This window comes from Pelophylax lessonae (genome assembly GCF_965119305.1).
Source record: "Pelophylax lessonae genome assembly, chromosome: 12".
Classification (NCBI taxonomy): domain Eukaryota; kingdom Metazoa; phylum Chordata; class Amphibia; order Anura; family Ranidae; genus Pelophylax; species Pelophylax lessonae.
The window spans coordinates 214,848,252-214,871,216 of record NC_138779.1 but is presented as its reverse complement, the minus strand read 5'-3'; the positions used below and the strand labels follow the sequence as shown (position 1 = coordinate 214,871,216).

The window sequence follows — 22,965 nt, the reverse complement described above, 5'->3', positions numbered from 1 at the left end:
ACAGGTGGACTCCAATCAATTTGTAGAAACATCTCAAGGATGATCAGTGAAAACACGATGCACCTGAGCTGTGACTACTTATGTACATGGGATTTTCATTTTTTATTTTTATTAAATTTGCAAAGATTTCAAACAAACTTCTTTCACGTTGTCATTATGGGGGATTGTTTGTAGAATTTTGAGGAAAATAATGAATTTAATCCATTTTGGAATAAGGCTGTATAATAACAAAATGTGGAAAAAGTGAAGCGCTGTGAATGCTTTCCAGGTGCACTGTATATTGCTCTCTGAGGTCTACAGACTCAGGCTCCTCTGTGTTATAAACAATGTAACAGCTCCAGTCACTTCCCTTCTGTGCTATAGCCGAACGACAGCTACAGCACGGACCTTAATTGCCGGGAGGGCGTCCATGTATGTCCTCCCGTGCATGAGCTGCCTGCGCACTCCCTGCAGAGCATGTGCAGCTCACCCTGTGATCAGCGAGTCTATGATCCCGGCCCCTTACCACGTGATCAGCTGTCAGCCAATGACAGCTGATCATGTGATGTAAACAGCAGCCGGACATTATCTTTTTTTGCTCCTCATGCTGTCAGAGGGACATCAGTCCAGAAGAGGAGAGGAACATCTGTGCCCCAGTGGCAACTACCAGTGCCCACCAGTGCTGACCAGCGCCACCTACCAGTGCAGGTCAGTGCCACCTGCCAGTGCCCACCAGTGCCACCTATCAGTGCCCATCAGTGCCACCTATCATTGCCAATCAGTGCCCCATCATCAGTGCTGCCTATCAGTGTCATCTACCAGTGCCCACCAATGCCCACCAGTGCCACCTACCATTGCAGGTCAGTGCCACCGGCCAGTGCCACCTATCAGTGCCCACCAGTGCCACCTATAAGTGCCAACCAGTGCCACCTATTAGTGCCCACCATTGCCACCTATCAATGCCCACCAGTGCCACCTATCATTGCCAATCAGTGCCCCATAATCAGTGCTGCCTACCAGTGTCATCTACCAGTGCCTATCATTGCCCATCATTGCCACCCATAAGTGCCACCTATCAGTGCCCATGAGTGCCACCTATTAGTGCCCTTCAGTTCCACCTACCAGTGCCATTCAGTGCCACCTATCAGTGCCACCTTATCAGTGCCCATCAGTGCCGCCTTATAAGTGCCCATCAGTGCAGCCTATCAGTGCCCATCAGTGCAGCCTATCAGTGCCTATCAGGGCCCATCAGTGCCTCCTCATCAGCGCACATCAATGAAGGAGAAAAATAACCTGTTTGCAAAAGTTTTTTTTTAAAAAAAAATTTTTGTTCTTTTTTTGTTTGTTCAACAAAAAGTAAAAACCCCAGTGATGATTAAATACCCCCAAAAGAAAGCTGATGATAAAAATGTAATTTAGGTACAGTGTTCCATGACCGCGCAATTGCCATTCAAAGTGTGACAGCGCTGAAAGCTGAGAGTTGGCCTGGGCAGGAAGGGGCTAGTAGGCAAGTAACTAGAGAATGCTGGAGGGAATTAGTAAATAAACAGGGATCCTACAATAGCAATAGTTACATTTATTTACCAATTCTCTCCAGCTTTCTCTGGAATTGTTACATTGTATCTCTTCTTATTAAGCTGTATTCATTTTCCAGGATCCACATCTCCATCTAGTGGCCATGATATGGTAATTTCACTCTACGTCCTTTATAAATGAACCTATCTGTATCACTGCTCCAAATATCTGAAGAGCATTCGGCTAGAAGAGAAAAAAAAGGCTTAAGAACATTTGATTTTGCCCCATCCTCACTATAGCGGGTTAGCTCACATAGAACGAATGTACATGCAGTTTCGCTGGGTGAAAAGATTTGTGTTGAAGTTTCATGATGTCACTTTTTGTTTTCCATGTTGGTGTACAAAACGTCTGAATCTTCTCTGCTCCGGCGCCTCCTCCTCACCCAGAACACCAGGATGATGATTAGCAGTATTAGCAGTGAGCTTGCTAAGAGCATGACATAGAGGAGGACAGGCGGTGACTTCTTCTTGTGACCTGCATACGATTCTGAAAAAGATATTATTATTACAGATTGAACCCAAAATTGTCTATTGCTGCCATACTATGAGCCGCAAAAATGTTTCGTCTCCGGGGACGCGACTTTTCACTACTGAAAAAAGCATCACAGCTAGGTCACTTCCTTCCCTGGCCTGGGATTGGACAGCAATGGAGCAGCAGCAGCCTGATCAGGTAATCTCTCTGCATTCTCCTCCTATCAGCGTGTTCCTTGTGACCCGTGTGATACCTGATTGACCCCCAAGTGCCCCAATTCTCCGAGTCTGATTGCTGCTGTTGATGGAATTTAGATTTTATAGAATAAGGGCTCAAAAATTGCACCCTAAAGAGAGTACTAACACAGCTGGTATAGCGTGTTGTAGTAAACAGTGGATGTGGCTGAATTGCGGTAATAGTGGGAGGGGTTAAATAAAACAAAACCCTTTTTGTGTCCGTAAAATACTCTTTAAATGCCTAGATCCCCTCCTCCTCAAATCAATTCCCCCCCCCCAGCAATAATTATCACCCTACAGAGGGCTGCATTCAAAGACACCCGAAAATCAAAGTAAAAAAATGATGCAGCAGGTGAGTCCATTTTGCTGCAATTTAATTGCAGCAACTCAGAATGGTCCTCAGTAGTGTGTATGGCCCCCACGTGCTTGTATGCATGCCTGACAATGTCGGGGTATGCTCCGAATGAGATGACAGATGGTGTCCTGGGGTATTTCCTCCCAGATCTGGACCAGGGTATCACTGAGCTCCTGAACAGACTGAGGTGCAACCTGGCGGCGTTGGATGGACCGAAACATAATGTCCCACAGATGTTCTATTGGATTTAGGTCAGGCGAGCATGGGGACCTTTCAATGGTATCAATTCCTTCATCCTCCAGGAACTGGCTGCATACTTTTGCCACATGAGGCCGGGCATTGTCATGCATCAGGAGGAACCCAGGACCCACTGCACCAGTGTAGGGTCTGACAATGGGTCCAAGGATTTCATCCCAATACCTAATGGCAGTCAGGGTGCCATTGTCTGGCCTGTAGAGATCTGTCCATCCCTCTATGGATTTGCCTCCCCAGACCATCACTGACCCACCATCAAACTGAGTATGCTGAGGCAGCATAACATTCTCCATGGCTTCTCCAAACCCTTTCACGTCTGTCACATGTGCTCAGGGTGACCCTCCTCTCATCTGTGAAAAGCACAGGGTGCCAGTGGTGGACCTGCCAATTCTGGAGTTCAATGGCAAATGCCAATCGATCTCCATGGTGTCGGGCAGTGAGCACAGGGCCCACTAGAGGATGTCGGGCCCCCAGTCCACCCTCATGAAGTCTGTTTCTGATTGTTTGGTAAGAGACGTTCACACCAGTGGCCTGCTGGAGGTCATTTTGTAGGGCTCTGGCAGTGCTCATCCTGTTCCTCCTTGCACAAAGGAGCAGATACCGGTCCTGCTGATGGGTTAAGGATCTTCTTTGACCCTGTCCAGCTCTCCTAGAGTAACTGTCTGTCTCCTGGAATCTCCTCCATGCTCTTGAGACTGTGCTGGGAGACACAGCAAACCTTTTAGCAATTGCAGGTATTGATGTGCCACCCTGGAGGAGTTGGACTGCCTGTGCAACCTCTATAGGGTCCAGGTATTGCCTCATGCTACCAGTAGTGACACTGACCCCAGCCAAATGCAAAACTAGTGCAAAACAGTGAGAAAAGATGAGTAGGGAAAATAAAATGTCAGTGGCCTCCACCTGTAAAACTTTCTGTTTTGGTGGTTGTCTCATTGTTGCCCATCTAGGACACCTGTTGTTAATTTTATTAACACCAAAGCAGCTGAAACTAATTAACAACCCCCTCTGCTACTTAACTGACCAGGTCAATATCCCAGGAGTTTAATTGACTTGATGCTATACTCTGATTAAAAAGTGTTCCCTTTATATTTTTGAGTGGTGTATATATATGTATCTAAATAACACAAAGCCATATAAAGGGAGGAATCCCGAAGCACTCACATGGGACCCAGGCTTACCTGGACAAGGGAACTCTATGCTCTGGCTAGTCAGGGTGTTGCCCATGTATTGGAGTAAACAGACGGCGGTCGCATTCTCCCGCTGCCGGCACTTGGTGTTCCCAATCTGGAACTCAGTGCTGATCTCATAGGAACTGTCCAGTGATTGGTGAGTGAAATTCCCCATCCGTCCCCCCTCATAGTCCCAGATCAGAGATACATTCTTCACTTCTTCTACTTCACTTCTACAGAGGATACTGGAGGTGGTGACATTGATGGATGTATCCAGAGATTCTTCATTAGGAATAAAAAAAAGGAAAAGGAAATTAAAATAATCAGGATCAATCGATCTGTCTTTCTAATTATCTATCTATCTATCTATCTATCTATCTATCTATCTATCTATCTATCTATCTATCTATCTATCTATCTATCTGTCTATCTGTCTATCTGTCTATCTGTCTATCTGTCTATCTGTCTATCTGTCTATCTGTCTGTCTGTCTGTCTGTCTGTCTGTCTGTCTGTCTGTCTGTCTGTCTGTCTGTCTGTCTGTCTATCTATCTATCTATCTATCTATCTATCTATCTATCTATCTATCTATCTATCTATCTATCTATCTATCTATCTATCTATCTATCTATCTATCTATCTATCTATCTATCTATCTATCTATCTATCTATCTATCTATCTATCTATCTCTTTATCTACATGTAGCGTGCTCCTACATAGGTTGCTAGGTAAATCTAGTTTTGGTTGCTCTGTATTCAGAGGAGCAGGGCTCTATTAAGTATGTCTGCTCGGGATTTTATAGGCTGCTGCTCTGCTTCTTCCACCTGTCTTCTAGAGATTTCTTGAACATAGTTGGAGGGAGGGCAGAGGTTGAAGTTTGATTATTTATAGGACTTTTGCCAATCCCTGGGGAGGCTAAGCCAGAAGGTGGGAAGAGCCCATAAATAGTCTGAAGGCAGTGCAGCAGTCCTGGTTGCATCATGTGGGTGTAGTTCAGTGTTCCAGACTCCAGCCTGCTGGAGAAGACCCCTGTTGAGAGGCCTTGCACTGGTGGGCAGAAGCTGGGAAAGGAAGTCAACCTGAACATTTCTTGAACATAGTGGGAGGGAGGGCAGAGGCTGCAGCTTGAATATTTATAGGACTTTGGCCAATTCCTGGGGAGGCGGGCCCAGGAGGTGGGGAAGAGCACATAAATAGTCTGAAGCCAGTGCAGCAGGAGCAGCTTGCATCATGTGGGTGTAATTTAGTGTTCCAGACTCCAGCCTGCTGGAGGAGACCCCTATTGAGAGGCCCTGCCCCCGTGGGCAGAAGTTAGGGAAGTAAGTCAACCTGATGATTTCTTGAACATAGTGGGAGGGAGGGCAGAGGCTGCAGCTTGAATATTTATAGGACTTTGGCCAATCCCTGGGGAGGCAGGCCCAGGAGGTGGGGAAGAGCACATAAATAGTCTGAAGCCTATGGGGCAGGATCAGCTTGCATCATGTGGGTGTAGTTAAGTGTTCCAGACCCCAGCCTGTTGGAGGAGACCCCTGTTGAGAGGCCCTGCCATCCAGGGCAGAAGCTGGAGAAGGAAGTCAACCTGAAGATTTCTTGAGCATAGTGGGAGGGAGGGCAGAGGCTGCAGCTTGAATATTTATAGGACTTTTGCCAATTCCTGGGGAGGCGGGCCCAGTAGGTGGGGAAGAGCCCATAAATAGTCTGAAGCCAGTGCAGCAGGAGCAGCTTGCATCATGTGGGAGACTCCAGCCTGCTGGAGGAGACCCCTGTTGAGAGGCCTTGCGCTCGTGGGCAGAAGCTGGGGAAGGAAGTCAACCTGAAGATTTCCTGAACATAGTGGGAGGGAGGGCAGAGGCTGCAGCTTATATATTTATAGGACTTTGGCCAATTCTTGGGGAGGCAGGCCCAGAAGGTGGGGAAGAGCACATAAATAGTCTGAAGCCTGTGGAGCTGGATCAGCTTGCATCATGTGGGTGTAGGTCAGTGTTCCAGACTCCAGCCTGCTGGAGGAGACCCCTGTTGCAGAAGCCAGGGAAGGAAGTCAACCTAAAGACACCAAGGTCCCAGCTTAGGCTGGGGGGGTCTAACAATGTTACCGGGCCTTAACCGTCTGCAGTTTACAATATAGTCTATACATGGCATGGTAATGCATTTGCTCACTGTGTACAAGTAGGTAGGTACCGGTCCCGGATACGGCTATTTTCTTGGAGTTAACACGCACTGACATGTGACATATGTATGTTCCTGTATATAGCAGCCTGACATTAGCAATGGTCAGCGACATATCCGTGTTGTTGTTCTGGTTGGCTCGCCATACAAAGCTTTGTTTGATGTTGGTGGGAATTCCAGGGTCGACATGGGGAAACACAAACCATTCGCTGTCTTCACGGGGCCCCGGCATGTACCAGTACAGGTTCTTCTCACCCACCTGCTCCTCTCCTGGCCTAAATTCGCAACTTAAATTTACAGAGGAGCCAACCTCGGCCGCTATAGCTGCAGGCTGGGGTAGGGTTACGGCGCAGCTTCTGCTGCCTGCAATGGTAGAAAAACAAATGAGTATTAAAAATAAAAAACTCCAATCCTATTAAAAGCTGGAAAAAAGTAAAAAGATCAGCTGCAATCCCCAAATTCATTCACCACTTCTGTCCTACAGCAATTGTTTCATTTTTTTGCACACGTGTACAAATCTGCATTTGTGGCCAAAAATGACCTAAAAATCCCAGAACATTATACACTATATTGTCAAAAGTATTGGGACGCCTGCCTTTCCACGCACATGAACTTTAATGGCACCCCAGTCTTAGTCCATAGGACTCAATATTGAGTTGGCCCATCCTTTGCAGCTATAACAGCTTCAACTCTTCTGGGAAGGCTGTCCACAAGGTTTAGGAGTGTGTCTATGGGAATGTTTGACCATTCTTCCAGAAGTGCACTTGTGAGGTCAAGAACCCATGTTGGATGAGAAGGCCTGGCTCTGTTTCATTCCAAAGGTGTTCTATTGGGTTGAGGTCAGAACTCTGTGCAGGCCAGTCAAGTTCCTACACCCCAAACTCGCTCATCCATGTCTTTATGGACCTTGCTTTGTGCACTGGTGCGCAGTCATGTTGGAACAGGAAGGGACCCTCCCCAAACTGTTCCCACAAAGTTAGAAGCATGAAATTGTCCAACATGTCTTGGTATGCTGATGCTTTAGGAGTTTCCTTCACTGGAACTAAGGGGCCAAGCCCAACCCCTAAAAACAACCCCACACCATAATCCCCCCTCCACCAAATGATTTGGACTAGTGGACAGAGCAAGGTCCATAAATACATGGATGAGTGAGTTTGGGGTGGAGAACCTTGAATGGTCTGCACAGAGTCCTGAACTCAACCCAATATAACTTCTTTCGGATGAATAAGAGCGCAGACTGTGAGCCAGGCCTTCTCTCCAACATCAGTGCCTGACCTTACAAATGCCCGTCTGGAAGAATGGTCAGACATTCCCATAGACACTCCTAAACCTTGTGGACAGCCTTCCCAGAAGAGTTGAAGCTATTATAGCTGCAAAGGGTGGGCCAACTCAATATTGAACCCTATGGACTAGACTATGATGCCATTAAAGTTCATGAGTGTTTAAAAGCAGGCGTCCCAATACTTTTGGTAATATAGTGTATATTTTCTGAAAGCAGAGGCTCTGTAGAAGAGAAAGATATGAGTTGTAATTTTTTATGATATTTGCACAACTGTTATCAAATGCAAAATTTCAGGAAAAAATAGAAATTTATTTTACTGCGATTACACACAATACTTATTTTTTTGGGGAAAATATAAAAGATGGAGTTGTGTCGGGTAAATAGATACCAAACATGTCCAAGCAAGTCTTAACTACTTGCCCAATAGGCACTTTCACCCCCTTCCTGCCCAGGCTAATTTTCAGCTTTCAGTGCTGTCGCACTTTGAATGACAACTGCACGGTCATGCAAAACTGTACCCAAACACAATTTTTTGCATTTTTTGACTCAGATAGAGCTTTTTTTGGGTGGGTTAGGACCGACAATTTTGAAAAAAAAAAAGAGAAGTTTTTCTTCGTTTCTGTTATAAAATTTTGTAAATAAGTAATTCTTCTCCTGCACTGATGTGCGCTGAAGAGGCTGCAATGATGGGCACTGATGAGGCTGCACTGGTGGGCACTGATGAGGCTGCACTGGTGGGCACTGATGAGGCTGCAATGATGGGCGCTGATGAGGCTGCAATGATGGGCACTGATGAGGCTGCACCGGTGGGCACTGATAGACTGCAATGATGGGCACTGATGAGGCTGAACTGCTGGGCATTGATGAGGTGGCACTGAAGGGCACTGATGAGGTGACACTGATGATGAGGCACTAATATTCAGCACTGATGGGCATTGATAGGTGGCACTAATATGCAGCAATGATGAGGCACTGAAAGGCAGTACTGATGGGCACTGATAGATGGCACTGATAGGCATCACTTGTAAGCACTGATAGGTGACACTGATGGGCACTGATTGGCGGCACTGGAAGACAGCACTGACAGACACTGATTGTTATTATTTAGGGCATTGATTATCTGTGCAGATCTCCCCTGTGAGGAAATGCCACTGATTGGCTCTCCTCTCCTCATGCACTATCAGTGTGAGGAAAGGAATGCCAATAACTGGAATTTCCTTGCTTACTGGTGATCAGCTGTGATTGAACAAAGCTGATTACATGGGTAAGGAGCCTCGACATCGGCTCTTTACCGAGATCGGTGATGTGCCGTGTCCCAGCGACAGAGCGCACCACCGATCGCCGCACTGCCCCCCGTTATTTGTCTATACAGGGGGCGGGAGGTGGTTAAAATTGCAAGAGCCCCTGATATTATGAAAAAAATGTATGGTAGCCAAAAATCTCCATAGGCCAAGCTTTAAGGTGCCCGGTTCACACATATGCGATTTCAGACCTTGCATGTGATTCGCGCCGCACTGCTGTGCAAATCACATGCAATATCTGTGCGATGCGAATTCAGCCATGCAGATTGCATGTACTCTAAAAATCGCAGAGGTGATCAAATACCACCAAAAGAAAGCTCTATTTGTGGGAAAAAAAGGACATCAATTTTATTTGGGTACAGCGTCGCACGACCGCGCAATTGTCCGTTAAATTAATGCAGTGCCGAATCGCAAAAAATGGCCTGGTCATTAAGGGGGGGAAAATCCTTCCGGTCCAGAACTGGTTAATTAAGAAATTGATTTCGTTATGCATTGGAACATTTTAATTGTCGTCATTTTTCAATAGATATGCAATTATTTCACCGATAAAACAAAAACAAACAAACAAACAAATAAACAAAGGGATTAGCTAATGTGGTGGGGGGGATAAACAGGAAGGGAATGGGAAAAAGGGGGGAAGTGAGCAGCAACATGAAGTTTGGGCTTTGAAATATAGGCTGGGACGTCACTGCGCGGAACCCGCGTCGCGGTTGATACTTACAGAATGCTAGAAGTAGAAGCAGAGCGGCCATGAGCAGAACCCTCTTCCTGTGGTCTCTTCTTCTCTAGAAGGATCTCTGTGGAGGAAGAGAGAAACGATAGTAAGAGTCGTATTCAGGTGACCACAGAGGAGGACACATTGTGTTCCATACAAGGTCAGGGTGGTCTCCAGGCAGAGAGAAAAGACACAATTACTGCAACTCTGTATTCATTATATATCATTGTATCTTTTTTGGTTTCTGTGAGCAGAGTCATGTGACCGGATATCTCTGCATTTAAATATATCTAAAATCTGGAACCCCCCCAGCCTAAAATGTAAATGTCACTCATCAATGGGAAACCTGAGCCTGGGAAGATGGACACTACTGCCAGAGTCCCTCTTCACATCAGAGGCTCCAATACACGAGTCCGCCCATCACTTCAGAGCCCCGCCCATCACTTCAGAGCCCCGCCCATCACATTAGTGTCCCCTGCTTACATCAGAGACACCCCTATACTCAAGTCCCCCTATACAGTGATGGCAAACCTTGGCACCCCAGATGTTTTTGAACTACATTTCCTATGTTGCTCATGCTGTGTAGTGGAGCATTATGGGAAATGTAGTTCCAAAACATCTGGGGTGGGTTCGCCATCACTATATCAGAGTCATCCCTTCATATCGGATTGCTCCATGTTATGGAAATGAATGGGGTTTAGAGCATAGAAATTCACTTGATGTGCAGAAAACTTTGCTGCGCAGGAAAGCGCACTTGAAAATTTTAACCTGTTCCCGACCTCCCGCCGCAGTTATACAGCGGCAGGCAACCGCTCACAGGCAAATCGCCATAGCTGTACATCAGGCTCGCTCACGAGGCTAGGGGGCGCGCGCGCGCCGCTGGCGGCGTGCTCCCGCCCCCGCTCATCAGCAGGGAAGCCAATGCACAGGTCAGGCGGCTCCGATTGCCACCTGACACCCGCGATCGCTCCCTGCTGAGAGAGAAGAACGGTCGGCTGTTGTAAACACAGCCGACCGTTCTTCTCCCTGGAATGATCACAGAGCGCCTGTGATCCTTCTATATAGGATCACTGGTCTCTATGGTCATTTCAGAAGCTCATCCCCCCCACAGTTAGAATCACTCCCCTAGGCTTACATTTAACCCCTTGATCACCCACAGGATTGAACCCTTCCCTGCCAGTGTCATTAGTACAGTAACAGTGCATATTTCTAGCACTGATTACTGTAGTAATGTCACTGGTCCCCCCAAAAGTGTCAAAAATGTCAGTTAGGGGTCCAATCTGCCCGCCGCAATGTGGCAGTCCCGCTAAAAATCGCAGATTGCCGCCATTACTAGTAAAAAAAAAAAAAAACAATAAAAATGACATAAATCTTTCCTGTAGTTAGTAGACGCGATAACTTTTGCGCAAACCAATCAAAATATGCTTGTTGCAATTTTTTTTTTTTTTTTTTACCAAAAATATGTAGCAGAAAACAAATTGGCCTAAAAAGTAAAAAAAATTTAGATTTTTACATTTTTTTTATGAGAATGTCATATAGCAGAAAGTGAAAAATATTGTTTTTCTTCAAAATTGTCGCTCTTTTTTTGTTTATAGCGCAAAAAATAAAAATCGCACAGGTGATAAAATACCACCAAAACTATTTGTGGGGAAAAAGGACGTAAATTTCATTTAGGTACAGCATCGCACAACCGTGCAATTGTCCGTTAAAGTAACGCAGTGCCGAATCGCAAAATAGGGCCTGGTCAGGAAGGGGGCAAATCCTTCCGGGGCTGAAGTGGATAATACATAGTAGAATGGTGTGGATCAAGCACCAGGGAAATCTAAGACTATCTAAAGAGTACAAAAGACTTATAATTGCTGTCAATTGACTGAAAGACAATACAGCAATACCGTGAATAAAAATATAAAAAAATCAGTGCAACTGTGCTAAAAAGTATGTGTCCTAAAATAATACGTGCATCACCAATTATACATATACGGTATAAAGTACATGAAAAATGCAAATATAAAATGCAAAAAGCGCACAGTGCTAAATAATTTGACTTCAATATATATATATAAAAAAACTATGCATGTGATCATATCAGGTGGTCAAAACATGCATATTTGAAAGGTTGTGCAAAATTGTGCTTCACTATAAATAAATATAAATAAAAATAGATCTGTTGGGTGCTAAATAATTTGTGTAAAACCACAATAAATGAACTTCAATTCATAAAAAAAAAAAAAACTTACTCTTTATAAATATAAAATCAATTGATAGTGATTCATAAAAGTCCCGGGACAAAGTCCAATAAAGTTCAACCAAAAAGATTGTGCAAAAAGTGCAAACTGTGCTGGTTTTTCCACAATAAGGTTCCAATTGTGCTGACTCTTCAGAGGTGATTGTGCTGACTCTTCAGAGGTAATGTGCACTTTATTGGACTTTGTCTTGGGACTTTTATGGATCACTATCAATTGATTTTATATTTATAAAAATACGTTTTTTTTTGTTTGTTTTTTTAATGAAATAATGTTCATTTATTGTGGTTTTACACAAATTAGCACCTAACAAATCAGTACTTATATTTATATTTATTTATAGTGAAGCATAATTTTGCACATCCTTTAAAATATGCATGTTTTGACCACCTGATATGATCACATGCATAGAAGTTTTTTTTAATATATATTGAAGTCACTAATTATTTAGCACTGTGCACTTTTTGCATTTTATATTTGCATTTTTCATGTACTTTATATATGGATATTAATACATAGTAGAAGGGTGTGGATCAAGCGCCAGGGAAATCTAACACTATCTAAAGAGTACAAAAGACTTATAATTGCTGTCAATTGACTGCAAGACAATGCAGCGATACATTGAATAAAAATGTAAAAAAAATTGGCGCAACTGTGCTAAAAGTATGTGTCCTAAAATAATACGTGACTCACCAATTATACATATATAAAGTACATGAAAAATGCAAATATAAAATGCAAAAAGTGCACAGTGCTAAATAATTTGTGATTTCAATATACAGTAAAACCTTCTATTGCGAGCATAATTCGTTCCGGAAGCATGCTTGTAATCCAAAGCACTCATATCAAAGCGAATTTCCCCATAGGAAATAATGGAAACTCAGAGGATTCGTTCCACAACCATTTATTCATAAGTCCTTCAGTATATAGTCCATATAAAAAGATTATAGCATTGCGATAGCTTGTGTAACCATAAAATGTCCATCCACAAATAGCCGCTTCCACAAGGGGATTAGAAGCAAAATCCAGCAGGAGCTACAGGGTATCAAAGAGAAGAGAGGCGCCTCTAAGTGTAGCAATGTGGTTCCATTTAATGAAGGTACAACATTTAGCAACTCACATGATTGATGTATAAAAGAGGCACATCTAAGTATGCCGGCATCTGGGGTAAAGCTGTCCACATAGACCATCTTCTGCACCGCCCCCTGCTAGTCTGTAATCCTGACCGGGAAGACCATCCTGCAGTAAAGCGATCTGAAAGCGAGGGGCAGCATGGAAAGGATGACGTAGATGACGGTGCGGAGGACGGTCTATGTGGACAGCTTTACCCCTGATGCCTGCATCCTTAGATGTGCCTGCTCCAATCATCAACCATGTGAGTTGCTAAATGTTGTACCTTCATTAAATGGAACCATATTGCTACACTTTAGAGGCGCCTCTCTTCTCTTTTATACTCAGCTGTGACTTGAAGCTACTTGTATATCAAGACATCGCTTGTATATCAAGTCAAAATTTATTTGAAAATGTTGCTTGTCTTGCAAAGTGCTCTTAAAGCGGAGTTCCGGGCAGAGAAACGTTTTTTTGTTGAACATACCCCCGGGACAGTCAGGGCTAGTACATTCCACAATGGCTAGCCTCTGATCTGTCCCGGTTCGCACTTACCTTTTAGAAGAAATACTTACTTAGAAATTTTCTTCCACAGCGTTTCCATCTCGGTTGTGGGCAGCTGAAGCCGGCGCGGTCCTCTTCTCTGTCTTCTTCCGCGTCTTCGTGTCCCAGGATGCACTGCACCGGCCCCTCTCGTCACTTCTGGCGCGGCGCCACATTCCTAAACAGCTTCTGGGCATGCCCAGAAGCTGTTTAGCAGGGGAATGCGGCGTCGCCCGGAAATGACGAGTGGGGCCGGTGCGGCGCATTGATTCCTGGGAGCTATGACGTTTAGCTCCCAGGAATCATCGCGAGGCAGGATGTGACGGGGTGAGCCTCGGCGCTGGATCAGGAAGCTGTCATAGGTGAGTATTTACGATCGTCAATAAAAAGGTGAGTAAACAAAAAAAAAAATAACTATCCAATTCCTTTTCAGGTGCGGCATACCTAGCGGAGGGGCACAAAAAAAAAAAATCTTTTTTGTGCCCGGAACTCCGCTTTAAACCAAGTTACTCTCAAACCAAGGTTTTACTGTATATAAAAAAAAACTTCTATGCATGTGATCATATCAGATGGTCAAAACATGCATATTTTAAAGGTTGTGCAAAATTGTGATTCACTATAAATAAATATAAATATAAATAAATGTAAAACCACAATAAGTGAACATCAATTCATAAAAAAAAAAAAATAAAATTAAAAAAAAACCTATTATAAATATAAACTCAATTGATAGTGATTCATAAAAGTCCCAATAAAGTGCAACCAAAAAGATTGTGCAAAAAAGTGCAAACTGTGCTGGTTTTTCCAAAATAAGGTGCAAATTGTGCTGACTCTTCAGAGGTGATTGTGCCGACTCTTCAGAGGTAATGTGCACTTTATTGGACTTTGTCTTGGGACTTTAATGAATCACTATCAATTGATTTTATATTTATAAGTTTAAGTTTGTTTTTTTTTTTTTTTTTTTATGAATTGAAGTTCATTTATTGTGGTTTTACATAAGCACCCAACAGATCGGTAGATCTATTTATATTTATATTTATTTTTAGTGAAGCACAATTTTGCACAACCTTTAAAATATGCATGTTTTGACCATCTGATATGATCACATGCATAGAAGTTTTTTTTATGTATATATATATATTGAACTCACTAATTATTAAGCACTGTGCACTTTTTGTATTTTATATTTACATTTTTCATGTACTTTATATATGTATAATTGGGGAGTCACGTATTATTTTAGGACACATACTTTTTAGCACAGTTGCGCCAATTTTTTTACATTTTTATTCACTGTATCGCTGCATTGTCTTGCAGTTAATTGGCAGCCATTGTAAGTCTTTTGTACTCTTTAGTCTTAGATTTTGTGGGGAACCTCAGAGCTTCCTGTACATTATTATTTTTGCCTTTTGAAAAAAATTGTTTCCTTTTTATTTGAGGCTTAAAGCGGTTTTAAATCCAAAAGCAAGCATCTCTTATATTGCAGCTTACCAATTCTTAGATGTGATGGCTGCATTTGTTTTCTTTTTTAGGTTTTCTTAATCTATCTTAATCTTGTGATCCAGCCAGTAAGTCTGTTAATTAAAAGAACAAGCTCTCTTCCAGGTATATCAGTTTACAAGAATGAGACAAACCATTTACCACTGACAGGGGTGCTTACAATATTCAGTTTTTCTCTATTTAACCACTTGCCAACCGCCCAGGGGTTCCCCTTAAAATCCATTCCAGACCCGAGGGGCCTTGTATGGACTGGGGGGACCCCACACCGTTTTTTTCAGCAATACTGACATAAACTGACATATATATATATAAACATATATATATATATATATATATATATATATATATATATATATATATATATATATATATATATATATATATAACTTTGTGGTATACACTGCACTATCTGATTTTAACAAACTGTAATAAGCAAAAATCTCTCTCCCTGCTAGCAATGTATTATTAATCATAAAATTCCACTTATAAATCGCCTGCTTGCCAAGGAATTCAAACACATAACCGTTGTAGTTGCAGGCCTGGTATTCTACCAGCTACACCACCATCAAGTATGCTTGGGCTGAACACACTTTCCCTACCTAACTAACTCCTATCTCACCCTACACACAGTGGATGAGATAAATGTTAGGGAGAGTGTGTTCAGCTTAAGCAGGCTTAATGGTGGTGTAGGTGGTAGAACACCAGGCTTGCAATGAGAGGGCTGTGAGCTTGATTCCGCCAGCCAGCCAGCCAGTGATTTATTTATTGGAATTCAGAGGTCAGAGTCCATGATAATGCGGGAACTCGAAGTTCCCGCAAAGAAGCCCGAACGAGCGAACAGCCAATGTTCGAGTCGAACTTACCTTCGACTAAAACTCTAAGCTCATCCCTATTTACGATGTTCTGGAAGAATGTTTTGGAAGAAACAGACATCCTGTCAGAACTCAATTAGTGTTTTTAGGTCTCTGAGTTGAGATAATGGTTCTTTTGAAGTGTAAACCCTATGCATTCCATGAGTTAACTGAGGTGGGGAGGGGGAATATCACTGCGTGTATAACTGTTCTGCCTGTCATGGCTGACTTATACTGAGTGAACAACATGGCTGCTTACGGCAGCTTTTCGTATATCCAGTGCAGGATATCATTACACATACCAGCATAGATCCTAGCACATTACCCAATCCATACCAGTATAGATCCTAACACATTACCCAGTCCATAGCAGTATACTGTAGATCCTAACACATTACCCAATCCATACCAGTATAGATCCTAACACATTACCCAGTCCATACCAGTATAGATCCTAACACATTACCCAATCCATACCAGTATAGACCCTTACACATCCCCTGACACACTGCTCTCCCCCCCCAACCTGACACACTACTCTCCCCCCCTCCCTGACACACTGCTCCCCCCTCCCTGACACACTGCTCCCCCCCCCCCACCCTGACACACTGCTCCCCCCCCCCAACCCTGACATACTTTTCTATCCCCCCCCACCCTGACACACTGCTCCCCCTCCCTGACACACTGTTCTCCCCCCACCCGGACACACTGCTCTCCCCCCCTCTGTGACACTATGAGTAATGCAAGTATAGGGGGAGTATGGAGAATGCATTGATGCAAGTGCTGCGAATATAAGAAAATAGGGACATTTTGAAGTTTTTTTATTTTTTATTTATTTATGGGGGGGTGCAAGTAGCTGGTCTTGCCTAGGATGCAGAATAGTCTAGCACCGGCCCTGCAAGAAAAAATGATTACTATTATTGCTAATAAAGTTACATCTGTAGGATTACACAATGTGTCTCCAAAGCAAACTGTTCCACAAGGATCTGTCGGTATGCCGTATGTAAGTGTTACAAAATGTGTGAAATTTGATTAAAACAGCGCTAGCAACAAATATTATAACAACAAATGGTAAAATCGATATATAAATCAATATATAAAAAAATCAATATATAAAAAATTATATATAAAACAATAAATGCTTTATATCATATATAGTCTCTTAATAAATTTAATGAAAAAAGTGCTCAAGTGCAAATCCTTATTTCTTCAGTGCAAGTGGGTATAGGTGCTCAAGTGCATATCCATCCAGGTGTGTTAGGTGTTCACATGAGTGACCCTCCAGGTCCCCTACTCACCACAATATGGATGGCTCAGCGTGTTTGAGTATAATGATGGGACTGCGACGTCCGTGCTCCGATGTTTCATCCAAATTGGGATCGCTCCGTTGGGATAAAGATAATGTTTCCCCGATATATGTGGATGAAAGAAAGGGGCCAATAGTTTAGTATGTTCAACAAATATATTTATTCCCCCACAATTTTGGTTATACTCACAAGAGCAAGCAAATAAGAAAGTGATATGACAAAACAGGAAACGCCGCTGTTGGCGTGCGTTCCACCGAGACCAGGAAGCCCGACCGGAAGTGACGCTACGTGGCTCCACGCCGGAAAGACTTATTTCCGGCATGGAGCCAAGTAGCGTCACTTCCGGTCGGGCTTCCTGGTCTCGGTGGAACGCACGCCAACAGCGGCGTTTCCTGTTTTGTCATATCGCTTTCTTATTTGCTTGCTCTTGTGAGTATAACCAAAATTGTGGGGGAATAAATATATTTGTTAAGACGTATTTCCGGTGTGGAGCCACGGAGCGTCACTTCCGGTCCGGCTTCCTGGTCTCGGTGGAACGCACGCCAACAGCGGCGTTTCCTGTTTTGTCATATCGCTTTCTTATTTGCTTGCTCTTGTGAGTATAACCAAAATTGTGGGGGAATAAATATATTTGTTGAACATACTACACTATTGGCCCCTTTCTTTCATCCACATATATCGGGGAAATGTTATCTTTATCCCAACGGAGCGATCCCAATTTGGATGAAACATCGGAGCACGGACGTCGCAGTCCCATCATTATACTCAAACACGCTGAGCCATCCATATTGTGGTGAGTAGGGGACCTGGAGGGTCACTCATGTGAACACCTAACACACCTAGATGGATATGCACTTGAGCACCTATACCCACTTGCACTGAAGAAATAAGGATTTGCACTTGAGCACTTTTTTCATTAAATTTATTAAGAGACATAGGTGTCCTTTTATGAAACGGAGATGAGCAGTGATCCTGCTGATCACAGCTCATTTCCGATCATTCTCAGTTTATGAAACAGAAATGATCGGGGGAGAACATGTTCTCCGCTGATCATCTCTTCACACGGGAATCTGTCATTGACTGACACAGAAATGGCCAGGCTATGAAGCTGCGATCCCCACACTTCACTGGCGATCTGGGTCAGAATTCACACTCCCGGGTTCACCAGCCTGGAGCTTGTGAAGTGGGGAGTGAAGACAGAATCGGGGGAGAACTGAGGGGGAAAAAGGAAGATTATGGACTTAATTCTTCCTCGTTCAGACTCCCCAACACAGTAATCATGTCCCCCTGCCATATTTATGTATATATATACATGTATATATATATACACACATACATGTAGATATATATTTAATGTGTATATATATATATACACAATGTATGTGTGTGTGTATTCAGTGCAGGGGCGTAACTACAGGGGTTGCAGGGGTTGCAATCGCTACCGGGCCCCATGCTCCAGGGGGCCCGGTAGCAAACCAGTGGGTGAACTTCTAGGATCTCAAAGGTCACACTTGCGACCGGGCCCTGGCATTTCACCACTGTGGGGAGGCCCCAAGATTGCAGGAAGGGGGCCCACTGCAGAACTTGTGAAAGGATCCTGATGCGGGACCATAATAAAAGGCCATGCACTGAGATTAAAGAGCCCCAGGATTAGTGGGAAGAGCCCCGGGCTTGAAGGGAAGGGCCCCGGCCAGGGGTCTGGGGGGCCCTTCATGGTTTCTTGCATCGGGGCCCTGAAGGTTCTAGTTACGCCTCTGATTCAGTGTATATATATATATATATATTTATGTAAAGGGACTATTATTTATTTACCTCATGTACTCAGCAGTGATAATTTATCTCTGCTTGTTAAAGCGCGCCAGGGATTTTCATACTACGGTAATCTCGCTTTGTCTCACGAGATTACAGACGCCCCATTGACTTCTACAGAGATCTCTGAGAAAACTGTTCTCCTCTGATCACCCTGGGCGAACTGAAGTTCTCCAATTCATAAAATGGGTGCCAGATGTGATCATTTTCCCCGGAGAACTGTAGAGAAGCCAACGGAGAAAAAAATTCACCCATTCATAAAAGGACACCTATATATGATATAAAGCATTTATTGTTTTATATATAATTTTTTATATATTGATTTTTTTATATATTGATTTATATATTGATTTTACCATTTGTTGTTATAATATTTGTTGCTAGCGCTGTTTTAATCAAATTTCACACATTTCTCCAACAATTGGTTTGGATGCACAGCAGCTGCACTTTATATGATACACTCAATAGTCACTATCATTATTTATTATTTGTGTTGAGCGCTGTTATAAGTTAGTTTGTTTATATAAGTGTTACAAAATAGCAAATGTTAATTGTAAATACTAAACAGCTGGGAACCGAGTAAAATGCATGTAATCAATTGTTGCCAAGTTTTAGTACGTTTTCACGAAGATTAATAGGGATAAGGCAGAACACTGTGTAGGGGATTAGAAGCAGTCTCCAGTAGTTGTTCTGGGATATCCCTGGTATTGGTCACTTTGAAACAATGTATCACGGCAAGGGGTGCTGTATCTGCACTATAAATATGTTGATGCAACAGTGTTGCTAAACTTGAATTGCAGACAGGGAAAGCAGGTAAAAACAGATGGAGATTTAGAGATGCCTTACAGTGCAGTATATAAAAGTCATTAATGACAATTTCAGGAGTAGGAACCAATAGTTCATCTGCTTGCACGGCGCTCTATTACCTTACAGTCACTGTTATGCCCCGTACACACATTCAGATAATCGGACGACTTATCGTTCGCATTTTGTTGCATGATACTAACATCAAATTCAACAATGCGTACAAACCGTATGATGTTTGTCGTACGATTCGGGAAAAGCTTCCTGGTTGCTTAGCTACATATCAGATGATGCAAAACAAAACAATGGCAGCCAGGCTTTTTCCGTGCTATTTTAGTGTTTCTGATCATGCGCGGTCTTTGTCGATCGATTTTTAGCGGACGCATAGTGTACTGATGAAACGATTGTCGTTCGCGGGGCTATCGTACGACAGAAGTTTTCCTGTTTGTCCCTTCGGATTTTGTTGGAAGAACTGCCGTGATCGGCTGTTGAAAGCTGTATACTAATTGCAGATTACCGTGCGATCAGGTTCGAAAGCGAGTTTTATCGTACGATTATCGGAACGTGTGTACGGGGCATTAGACTGCTCATCCCTTCTTCCTCTTCTTTATAAAGATGACGATTTCCTTAGTGCAGAATCAATTGCCGGGACTCCTTGGGGAAATGCTTGTCTCATTGGCCTTGATGGATTCCTTGCTTAAAAGCCATTGCTGGGACCTCGCTCAAGGTTCGCTTTCCATCGGAAGCTCTCTGAGAAAAGACACAGCCGTTGATGACGTCAATGCGTTTCGCTATAAGGTAGCGTAGCTTCGTCTGGCCCGTCCATATCAGTATAGATCCTAAAACATTACCCATTCCATAACAGTATAGATCCTAACACATTACCCAGTCCATACCAGTATAGATCCTAACATATTACCAGGGCCAGATTAACGTAGGGGCTATTGGAGCTGCAGCTCCAGGCCCCTACCTTTATATAGGCCCCAGGTTGGCCATATTCACTGTTACCGCTCTTCTGTCACTTGTAAACACCGAAGTCTGGCTTCTATGCTCGTTTCCCCAGGCAGCTCCCTCAGAACCTCCCCACACAGCACGAAGGCCGGACAAGGAGGGACAGTTGCCGATGCATGGATGTGTTTATGGGCTTCAGAGACAGCATCCCATGTGGAATTAGGCATGCATGGCTGCACCCTTCCTCCTCTGGGTGCGTGCCAAGGCACGGCCCTTAAGGCCCTTCAAAATCCTCAGCACCAAGCCCATGATGCTCTTAATCCGGCCCTGCATATTACCCAGTCCATACCTGTATAGATCCTAACACTTTATCCAGTCCATACCAGTATAGATCCTAACACGTTCCCAAATCCATATCAATATAGATCCTAAAACATTGCCCAGTCCATACCAGTATAGATCCAAACACATTACCCAGTCCATACCAGTATAGATCCTAACACATTACCCAGTCCCTACCAGTATAGATCCTAACACATTACCCAGTCCATATCAGTATAGATCCTAAAACTTTGCCCAGTCCATACCAGTATAGATTCTAACACATTACCCAGTCCCTAAGAGTATAGATCCTAACACTTTACCCAGTCCATACCAGTATAGATCCTAACACTTTACCCAGTCAATACCAGTATAGATCCTAACACATTACCCAGTCCATACCAGTATAGATATCCAGCACAATATTCTTCCCCATTGAGATCTGGTGTGTTTTTAAAGTGTTGCTTTAGTTTTTTTTTAGCAGTGTATATATATATAAAATATTATGTAAAATGGAAAAAAAGAAAGAAAAAGAAATATGTATATATATATATATATATATATATATATATATATATATATATTATGATAAATTAGATAAATCACAGTGTTTATGTATGATAAATCACAGTGTTTATGTAATTTCTCTCCTTCTATATCCTTCTATATAGGGTGATATATGGGCTGCAAAAACTAAAAAAACTTTCCCTATCTTTCTGCTTAACCAATTGCATTTCAAATGTCCGGTGCAGCCTATTTGCACCCTCTTTTTTTTTCTTTTTTTTAGGGTTCTATTTATTATCGTGTTTACCCAAGATTCACATGTGCTGTAATGAAATATTGAGTGAATCTTGGTTGATAACTCTTGAAATCTCGAAATCATGGGTGATAAACAGACCCCAATTTGAACAATGTGATTCTTCTTCTACAGCAAAGCAACAATGTATACATTAAAAACATTCCAGGGATCCTGGATAATGCTGAACGAGAGGCTGTCGGCTCAACTAGATGATAAGATGCACATATTCGACAAAGTGTGGGAACCCTGGATTAATTATCTTACTGGGAACGAGTGAGCGGTCCGCTTGGGTCGGGGGTCCGGTGAGCGGGGTTGGGTCCACTTCTTCTTCTTTCTCTTACCTCTTCTTTCCGTCTCTCTCTTTCTTCTCCATTCTCTCTATCCGTTATATTAGTTTTTCAGCAACTTTTTTTTTTTTATTTAGCTGAGGTTTTCTCAGTGGTCACCAGCTGTGGCTTACTCTTCTAGGTCGGTTTCAGCCCAGCTATCTAGCAGTAACCGGTATGTTTGCCAATTAGCGATAGCTGATATTGTTTGTTACTAGAGTTCTGACGCATTGCGGAGGGACGTCTCTATATATCCACTTGTGTGGGAGCCCTTGAGCCCTCACTTTGCAAGGTCTCCCTCCTTGGAAATAACAAGTTTTCTACTGTATCCTTATGATTGTCTATTTCGGACCGTACTATCTGACCACTGAGGTTGTTATACTGTTATGTACAATTTTCAACTATTGCATTTTTTCTTACTACACGTTTGTATGCTGAAAACTTTCAATAAAAATCATTGAAAAAGAAAAACATTCCAGGGATGGAGAGGAGGTATATTAAAACATTGTCTTACCTGGGTAGGTCAGAGCAGTCTTACAAGTAGTATTTTGCTGTGGAGAAATATAAAAGTTTTTTCGCTTCTGCAGAACAGCAGAGGAAGTCAGTGTGACTTTAGTACTAGTTAGTAGGCGGTGTAACCGAGTTCTAAGAATAGCGAAGAGAGCGATCGTTTTCTTCCACTATCTCACCAATCAGAACTTATTTTGCCAATTCAGCTGATAACAAAAAGTCACTTTACCCCCAAATTTTGCCCAAAAAGTCCCCTTAAAGAGTCACTCCACTTTTGTTGAGAAAAAAAAAAAAAACTAAACAAAAATCCCTCCCCTCTGGGTGATCTCTGTACATTGCAGAGATTGTAACAAACTTTGTTGCACATTCCTAACTTTTGTTATTCTGAAGA

General features: G+C 43.0%; 1 protein-coding gene across 1 annotated transcript; it reads right to left on the bottom strand.

Moving 5' to 3' along the window:
• Positions 1-1,803: 1,803 nt before the first annotated feature.
• LOC309568035 (uncharacterized protein) lies at positions 1,804-22,596 on the bottom strand. Its single transcript, XM_082273613.1, has 5 exons — positions 22,579-22,596; positions 9,510-9,583; positions 6,197-6,568; positions 4,050-4,322; positions 1,804-2,040 (listed from the first exon to the last, which is right to left on the bottom strand). Exons 2-5 carry the CDS (start codon positions 9,538-9,540, stop codon positions 1,868-1,870), a joined length of 849 nt encoding a protein of 282 aa, XP_082129739.1. The 5' UTR covers positions 9,541-9,583; positions 22,579-22,596; the 3' UTR covers positions 1,804-1,867.
• Positions 22,597-22,965: the final 369 nt, after the last annotated feature.